Genomic DNA, 10000 nt, shown 5'->3' on the forward strand with positions numbered 1-10000 from the left:
TTGGCTGAACAGCGTCTCTTAGCTCCGCCCTCAAACACTGTAGTGTATCTGAGACTGGAAGAGTTTGGTTCGTGTTGTTCATGTGGAGAAGACGCTGTTTTCTGCTGACAAAGCAAATCCACTTTGATGAGATTGATACGGTAAAACCCACGCCATCGTCACTGTTCGTATCACTGTGTGTCAAGAGCTGAGTTTCAGATATGATAATGAGCGTTTGCTTTCTGACCAATCAGAGCAGAGCAGCTCTCAGAGAGGCGGGGCTTAGAGAGACTGAATCTTCAAACGAAGCGTTTCAGACACTGAGAGAAAAGAGCTGATGCTGAAATGGATATTATGAGAAACTTAAAGTGTTTTTGACCTTGGATGCATGTGAACTTATTGTAGGAGAAATCAAAACAAAACTAGCAATCTTTTAAATAGCATAGCAGGGGCACTTTAAAACACACACAAACACACACCTTCATCTCTGTTCCACACTGCCAGAACTCTGAAGATAAAGGCACTAAATGTGGCAGCAAAGAATCCACGCCAGTAGTTTCGTACGGCGAAAAACGTGGAGGTGACCTCAATGCTGAATAATACACCTGAAACACACACACACACACACACACATATATATAGAGTTATTGTCTTGATTAAATTTAGACATTTTCTACAAAAAAAATTTACCAGTAAATACTCAAAAATAACATTGTGTCCCCAACTTAATATGTACAGTTAATATGCAATTTTGGGAACATTATTTGGTCGTTATTTGAATGTTTTTACTTTGTGGGCACCAGGGTTTTCTGCCATTCATAATTGAATCAATTATTTAATTTGAGTGTAATTAAGTGGAGTTAAAATGCAACTCAAAAGAAATTTCCAGTATGTACAGTACATTACGAACATTTCCCAGAATACTTTAATTTCCTACAACATTTGTCTTAAAAATTGAGCCAAAGGAGCCGTGCCTTAACAGATCTGACAGACAGATGGTCAAAATGAAGTTTGTTTTCACCTCATATTTTTAACTTTATTTTTTGTGCAAACAACTCAATTAACATAAGTAATCTTGAAATAATAAAAATAATCTGTCATGACCCCTTTAAATTGTTTTGATGGCTGTTTATTGTTTTGACAGTATTGAACTTAGTTTAGAGAAATATTGAAAATAAGGCAATTAATAATTTCTTAAATTTTGCATAAACAAGCTGGGTACATTAACACAAGGTTTAGTTCTCTTTGGGGACATGTTCAGATATTTGATCCCAAATCCCCACAGTTTTCACCTCCAATAGGAGCAGCGAAGCAGCATCCGACCCCGACAGCACAGGCAGCCGCAAGCATCTCGATGTTTCGGGACTCGTTCTGTTCAACACACACACACACACACACACACACACACACACACACACACAGAACATTTCATATATGACAACAGACTATTTGACCTCTTTTGTACAACACACACACACACTACAACCCAAAAACAATCCACAATCCAGCACCGTTAAATACACCAACACAATCAAACACAGTAAAACAATCTAATTAAAAAAAAACTCACAATTTATAGAACACACACAATCTATCACACTGTCTACAAACAGATACACACACATAGACACACACCTGTATTTGGTAAATCTATTCAGAGATGATATCGCTGTAAGTTTTATCCTCACAAAAGGAAAACTTCATCAAGAGAAATGCAGAAATACATACATTTTAGACTGAATTCTATATAACACACACACACACACACACACTCTCACATACTCTCTCTCTCTCTCTCTCACACACACACACACACACACACACACACACACACACACACACACACACACACACACACACACACACACACACTTCACAGGAATAAATATTAAAGGTTAGACAAGGTAAGAAGGACTGTCATTTTTCCCAATGTACAATACTGCACATAAATTAAATATTTCTGGTAAAAAAATAAATCAAACAACACATAATTTTGACTTTGGTGCATCTGTTCAACATCCGTTCAAAATCTTCCAATTAGAAACTGATTATTTGCCAAGATTTGTGGTTATTTTTACCGGTATTATTCACATTCCCCTATGTATAGCACAAATAACTCAGTCGGTGTGTTACTGACCACTGTTTTAATCCACTTACGTCAAATGCAAAATAGATGTAGTCAGAGTGGAACAGATGCCATTAAAGTGTTTACAAGCCTGTTTATGGCCATTTCAATCGGCATACGCCACTTATTGAGGTTAATTGAATAAATTTGATCTATCTATTGTGTTTACATGAGGTGAAGTTTAATTGCAATATTGCACACATATTATTATAATTGCATTTTGAGGGTGCACGTGAATGTAGTCATTGTTAGTCAAAGTGTCTTGCACCTAAATAGTTGCAATTAAGTTTTTATGCTGAATTTTTGTTTTTTTTTCATTTGATTTTCTTTATTGTAATGCTGGATTTATCTACAGTTAAAAACCCTATACTGCAATGTTTTTATTTATTCTACATATTTATTCACAATAAATGACAGCATTCAAATTTTGAATGCAATTTTTTCTAATAATTATCTGAAACATTTTGAGGCGTTGCATGGCAAAAATAAATTGTTCTAATGGTTGTATTGATCTTAGTTAAGAGAAACATTTCTAATTAGAACACCATTCACACAGGAGCCAATTAAACAGGAGCCAATTGTTAAATTATAAATGTATTTTAGAATTTAAGGCATAAACCTGGTGGGTACATCCATACTTATTGTGTAAATACACGTTTTTGCATTGTACTTATTTTAAAATTCCTGCATGTAACTTAATTAATCTCTGTAATTACATCTATAATTACACTGTTGTCCCTTTCCTTACGCCTTAACCCACCCTAAACCTCCTCATACCACCACACATGTCCCTAACCTTGCCCACAGGGCCTAAAATTAAGCACTCGGCAAGCGCCAAATGGGAGTAAAAAAGTTGGCAAGTACTGTATATGAAACATGTCAATCACCAGAAATAAAAGTGAACGACGTTCGGGACAGTTGACAGGCCAGTGTCAACAAGATCATCACAAGAGTTTACGCCTAGCTAATTTAAATATTCAAGCACAAGAAGATGCAAAAGGGAACTACTTTCATTACTCGCACGCTGTGTGGAAAGTTTTGTGTGCACAAACATCCGAAGCGTTCGTTCAGAAAGCTGCGTCTCAAACAGTGTGCAAATACTGAATTGAGCTCGCTTTCATTTCTTCTTCCACTTGAACAGACAAATTCACAAAAAAAACATGCCTAACATGCCCGTCTCGGCGAGCATCCTTGTAAACATAGTCGTTATGGCTTAAGTGAACATAAACGGTTAAGAAATAAAACACGTGTAACAGTATATTGGATCCGTGCATTAGGTCGTAAAGTGACAGCTGCCTAATATTCTAATATTATACTAATTATACTATATATTATACTATACTAATAATGTCTTTGTTTTTAATGTTAATAAAGCAACAAAGGACAAAGAAAACCACTCACTGCTCTTGACTGAATAAGGATTAATCTATGTTTAATTTATACAGTGAAGACTATCCAGTGTTAGTTTACATTTGATTACTTTATTCAATACGTCTACCTGAAAACTACTGTTACTTGTCTTTAATAATATTTGAAATTTATATTATTTAGGCTAGTAGTTTTATCTGTGGTATTTAAATTTGAAATTGTCACTGGTATCTACAATTTTGGTGTCATAACTGCCTGTTTTTGCAAAAAGAGTTTCATGGCTGGAAAAAAAATAATTTATGGCTGGCTGGTAAATTTTCTTAAGTCATCGACCACTGGCAGATGTGGCAAAAAGTTAGTTTTAGGCCCTGCTTACCCATAATCCACCTCAATAGCAGCACAAGTGTTCTGCGATACAACATCAGCTCAATAAGTACCTAACCGTTTTTTTTTTTTAAAGACTAATAAAAAAGTGGGACCATTACTTTACTTTGCTACAAAATATGACCCAAGACCTTCACCCATTTATGTGTACTGCATTCAGTACTATTAGAGGAGTTTGCTTAAAATTGGAGGCGATGAAACTTTGTTGTAATTACCTCATAAATTCCACCAAAGAAAGACATGAATTTGCAGAGAAGAGCAGCACACAAACTGGCAATGTGCACAAACGGACCCTACAGGATAGAAAACACACACACATAAGGCTTGTGATGAATGTAAAACAAAGCAGGAACACTTTAAAGACGCTACACCCACTCTGAGGGCAGGTACATTAGATCTCGAGCTAAAAACACATTCTCTGTATCTGAATTTGTGTATGTTCACCTCCTTTCCCAGAGGCAAACCACTGCCCAGGGCACAGGTCAGTCCAACCACTTTAGCCACGAACGTTTTCAACGTGAGATACTCCTTCAGCACCACTCCTCTGAGAATCGTCTTCATCTCAGGAATACCAGACCCTGATTGAGAGACAAAACGCTGAATTATGAAGAAGAAGAAGAACAGAAACCTCTTATGAGTGTGTGAATGTAAGTGTGTCTCACCGGCGGCCTGAGGTGCTACTATGTGTGTGAAGCCTGCAGAGAAACTGATGAGAACCACAGGATACGTGACCCAAGCCAAATACTGCAGGATGACGTTACTGTCCAGACCACCGTACATCCACTTCTGAGCTGTAGAACGCAGAACACACAAGTAAAACTTACAGGGTGTGTGTGTACAGTAAACTTTCAATTAGATAAATGACAAAGTATCTACACTGCAAAAGTCTACACTTCTTGTTCAGTCACTTTGTCTTGTTGTTTTCCATTAAAAACATTCTTAAATCAAGGTTCATTCACTTGAGAAGGAAAATGACGCAAGATATAAATTTTTGTTTTCTGAAAAAAGTAATTAAAATGAAGTGAGTTTGTGCTTAAAACAAGAAAGCAATTAAGTGACAAAATGATGAGCAAACATCAGCAGTGAGCATCAGACCAACTGTGAAAGTAAAAGGCATTTGGAGATGATTTTAAGCAGAATGGTTGAAAACCCATAAACACAAACTTTCAATGTAACATAATTGCGCATTACTTTTGACCAATAGGTGGTGCTAACACCAAACTGATTTGGTGTGGTCAGTGTTGGGTGACAATTACACACACCAAGTTTGGTGTCAATTTCCCAAGGTCTTGCGGAGATACGGCCTCAGATGCAGTTTGGCATCATGCCATCAAATTCGTTTATGCGGTAAATGAAAACAGTTTTGTCTTTTGACATGAAATCCATAACTTTTTGCCAGCATAGTCAGAGTCAAATCTGGTGAAAATCGGACCAACAGTCTAAGAGGAGTTTGAAAAAGTTGGATTGCAATTCAATCAAAATGGCAGACAGGAAGTTTGGCCATATATGGCATATTTGGTATTAATGTTCTCGGCATGATCCAAGGGATCTATCAAGACAACAGGCTAAACTAATCAAAAGCAATTCAAATTGTATTCTAATTTTTGACCACACAGCCTCAAACTTTTCGAGTACCTTCAGATCATTGTGTCGAAGACACATACCGAGTTTCATGACGGTATACGCCAATGCATTTATATAATATAGCATTTCATGACAAAAATACGCAAAAAGACGCCCAAAATGGCCGAAAATTGGGTATAGTTCGACTCGGCATGCCACATCAAATGTAAAGAGTCTTCTGAACATTTTGGCCAAAAAATAGCCATTTTTCATATTTCCTGACCAATAGGTGGCACTGTGCCGAAACTGTGCGGGTATCTTCAAGTCAAGAAATTATTTTGTTTCTAGCCCTCACGGTTCAAAAGTTATTAACATAAACATGAGTGCAACTTTGGTTAGTTGGTGTTGCTAGAGGGATTGAGTTAGAGACTGCTGTTGTTCAGACTGTCCTCTATTAGTGGCTCTATCAGTGTTCACTAAAACAATTACATAGCAACTGAAAAAAACAGACACAGCCAAATATTATGTGGCAATTCCAGACATCTTCACACACACACACACACACTCACCTTGTAATAAGAGGGCGATGCAGAAATCCATAACAAAGCTGACCAGCGCCATGACGAGTCCCAGCAAGATGAGGAAGATCCAGTCCTCGCCGACCCGCAACATGAAGAACCGCTGACAGTGCACTGCACAGACTCCACAGGGAAACACTACATTACCCACAATGCATCAGTGCACACCTGGAAAACTCCAGAAACAAGAACTAACTGCACTACCCACAATTCCCAAAGCAAAGCAAGGTGTTAACAGCTATGATTCCATCCACCTACGATTATGCGAATTTTGGGATATTGCATAGAAAAAAAACAATGGATGGAAAAGCCAAGATGTGCATAAATTCGAAAACATGCACTCAATTGAGGCGGATACTTTATTATCTGATAACAAGACTTGCGCATAAACTACGATGGAAAAACATTTACCGAATAAATCCTTCTATGCGCAGCAAGAAACTCATGTGACTTTGCCTCAACAGAGGATGTGATTGGATAACTGGAGTAACCAGCGGACCAATAGCATCGCAGCATCTCAAATGTTGGTTTGGTGTTTCTGAAACGCTGGAGTCAAAGAGTGTGATCAGAATGATTTGGTTTAATTCCCTCCAGAAGCGTCTCACACGACTGCGTTCCCGAACACCAGCATCCGAACGAGTTTCGTTCACCGTTTGCAGCAGCTTCCATTTTTATTCCTGATATTTTGCGCCAATTTCCCAGGAAGTGATGATTTTGTTCTCTTGAACACCTGGGATGGAAACTCTGCTTGATTCGCAAATGTTTTATGCCATATTCCAATTTTGCGCATAAGTTAAATTCCAAACTTTAGATGGAAACATATGAACACCTCAAAAAAAAAAAGAATCAAGCTAAAGTCAAACATTCAAATGCTTTGATTACACTTTTCTGCCACTAGTATTTTTTTTTCTTTTTTATTTGTATTATTATTTATACAATATTTAATATTTTTCTACTAAGAGAAACAACTTTCCCTAGATGGCCTTTCATTATGGTAACTCAGGCCCTCTTTACATCAATATTAAGATACGTTTTGGTCGATCGGATCACAAGTAGACGAGAGAGACACATTCCCGTTCACACCTGGTGTTTTAATCCGTCTCTTTTGTCCACTTTCACACACTTCTGTCCTGATTTCTTCCAGGGGAGGGGCTATTTTTCAGATCTTTCGATCTAATGGACGAAGTAAGCTCTTGAATTTACATATGAACACGACAGAGAAACACACTGAGAACATCAGCTTTAGTTTCTGCTCTGACAGACACGAGATCAGCCGAACGCTGTGAGTGTGTGTTAGACATCAGGAATGACGAGATCAGCCGAACGCTGTGAGTGTGTGTTAGACATCAAGAATGACGAGATCAGCCGAACGCTGTGAGTGTGTGTTAGACATCAGGAATGACGAGATCAGCCGAACGCTGTGAGTGTGTGTTAGACATCAGGAATGACGAGATCAGCCGAACGCTGTGAGTGTGTGTTAGACATCAAGAATGACGAGATCAGCCGAACGCTGAGAGTGTGTGTTAGACATCAGGAATGATGAGAGAACATTGTGATTGGTACGTTTTTCCTCTTCAAACCAAACTTGTGTCTCCAGTCGACAGTTTAAACCCCGTCTGACTCGAGCTCTTCCCATAATGCTCACGCGTTAGATCAGTAGACGGAGAGAAGACGCTGTTCAGTGGCTGTTTGAACACATTCGGTCACATGAGCGTTTACACTACCAAACATCCGGTCGAATGTGTTTTCGACTTCCTGTGGAACAGTGGACAAGCTCAAAACCTTTTAGACCCGTTACACCTGTATTTAGCCTCGTCCACTTGTGATCCGATCGAACAAAACACAAACAGGGGCTTAAGTGTTATCTTTCCATCAGTGTTTACACTAAACTACCCACAATGCTCTTTTCAGCTGTAAAACATCTAATCATCACAATGACTCACAACTCAAACAAGCACACAATGTTAATGCATTGTTAGATGACTGGTTTGAGTAATTTCACCAAACTAAAGGGCTGTGAAAACCACAATTCTCATTATGAATTTCATTAAATTAACTTGCACCAATGAATATATCGCTTTATGTGAGTGTACTGAATGTCTGCAGGAAAACTTTAAAGTCCCTCTGTAGTGAAAATCTAGTTTTTAATGTTGTTTATGTGTCTATGTGGTGTTTTTAATACGCTTTAAGACAAACCATGTGTAAATTCATAAGTCGACAGCATTGCTGAGTATTTTCTCATTAAAACTGCAGTGAACCAAAGACAGTCTCAAAAACACGCTTTGAAATCGCTGGTGTTTCTGACGTCACAAACTACCTTGTAACCAATCAGATCAACGTGTGATCGTCAACCAGTGGATCTCTGAGCTGAGTGAGTGAGTGGAGGCGGGGCTCATTTGCATATTCATAGAACCACAAATACTTAATGAGGGTGTCGAGTTACATTCAAGATATTTTAAGGCATGAAGACATTTTTTTCCAGGAAAAAACGTTTAAATATGTAATTTTGGTGATCAAAGATGAGTTTTAAGTGATAAAATGATTGACTACAGGGGGACTTTAAATAAAGAGCTGTGCAATAGTATAGTTAAAGTCCCCATGAAATCAAAATTGACCCTATTTACTTTGTTAGCGCATATTACTAGTCTTGTGGTGAACAATTAATCCGTGCAAGAAAATATAAAAAAAAATTTTTTTTACCATGGTAATCTTTAATCAAAATCTGAAAATGCCCCTCCCCTCTGCATTGGAGGACCTTCTCTGATAACGTAGGTTTGAGGAATTGGTTTGGGCAACGCTTAACCACTCCCCTCAAACCGTTAGTCTGTTATGAGCAGAGATGGAGAGGAGGAGCGCTAGAGTAAAACCCTGCCCTCTGTTCAATATTCCGTTTCACTGGGAAATACGTCATAACACTGGAGAAAAGTCGCTTGCAACTTCCGGTTCACGGGGACTTTAAATTTTGTGATATATACAATCAAGCCGTTGATATTTGCTATATAGTATATATATATATATAAATAATTTTATCCATACTTTATGTATGCAGATAAAGTTGCATATACAGCTGTACTTTAACTCTGCACTTTATATAGAGCTGGGCGATAATATAGTTACATTTCGCAGTGAAATAATAAAATCAAGTTGGTGTGTACGTTCTTGAGTGCAACTGCAGGAACGCGGTCCATTAAACTCAATAACAGTCATCATGGCAACATTATTTCTTTATTCTTCTCATAAACAACAGGTCTGGGAAAGCATCTCTGTCACCCTCCGCATTTACAGTTAAACACACGGATGCTGTTAGTATCCACGGCAACCTCGATAAGAGCCAATGATGACTCACCAAATGATGGACGAGAAGCAGTGAATGTGAACATGTTTGAGACGGCGGCGTGTGGGAGTGACGATGTGGACGCGTCTCAAACACACATAATGCTCTTATAATCACGTCTCCAGACGTCTCGATTCGCTTTGAAATGCAGACACCAACTTCAGACAAAAATGAGACATGAAAGCATGAGATGAACACACACTCACTCACTCACTCACATGAACACACACTCACTCACTCACTCACTCACTCACATGAACACACAATCGCACACTCACTCACTCACTCACATGAACACACAATCGCACACTCACTCACTCACATGAACACTCACTCACTCACATGAACACTCACTCACTCACATGAACACTCACTCACATGAACACTCACTCACTCACTCACTCACATGAACACTCACTCACTCACTCACTCACTCACTCACTCACTCACTCACTCACTCACTCACTCACTCACTCACTCACTCACTCACTCACTCACTCACTCACTCACTCACTCACTCACTCGCACCTCGCACACTCACTCACTCGCACACTCACTCACACACTCACTCACACACTCACTCACACACTCACTCACACACTCACTCACACACTCACTCACTCACTCACACACTCACACACTCACTCACACTCACTCACTCGCACTCAC

General features: G+C 38.7%; 1 protein-coding gene across 4 annotated transcripts in view; it reads right to left on the reverse strand.

Moving 5' to 3' along the window:
* Positions 1 to 10000, reverse strand: part of clcn2b (chloride channel, voltage-sensitive 2b) — an 85066-nt gene that overhangs the window by 42035 nt on the left and 33031 nt on the right. For 3 of the 4 annotated variants that reach the window (XM_081371561.1, XM_081371560.1, XM_081371559.1), the window contains 6 exons: positions 5989 to 6120; positions 4519 to 4647; positions 4301 to 4434; positions 4072 to 4149; positions 1272 to 1350; positions 459 to 584 (listed from right to left, as the gene is read on the reverse strand). In XM_081371561.1, coding sequence (XP_081227687.1) covers positions 459 to 584; positions 1272 to 1350; positions 4072 to 4149; positions 4301 to 4434; positions 4519 to 4647; positions 5989 to 6120 — 678 coding nt within the window. Of the gene's footprint in view, positions 1 to 458; positions 585 to 1271; positions 1351 to 4071; positions 4150 to 4300; positions 4435 to 4518; positions 4648 to 5988; positions 6121 to 9343; positions 9450 to 10000 lie in introns of those variants that run through there. The other variant, XM_081371562.1, reaches the window with a different exon arrangement.

This window comes from Scardinius erythrophthalmus (assembly GCF_964197995.2).
Source record: "Scardinius erythrophthalmus genome assembly, chromosome: 7".
Taxonomy (NCBI): domain Eukaryota; kingdom Metazoa; phylum Chordata; class Actinopteri; order Cypriniformes; family Leuciscidae; genus Scardinius; species Scardinius erythrophthalmus.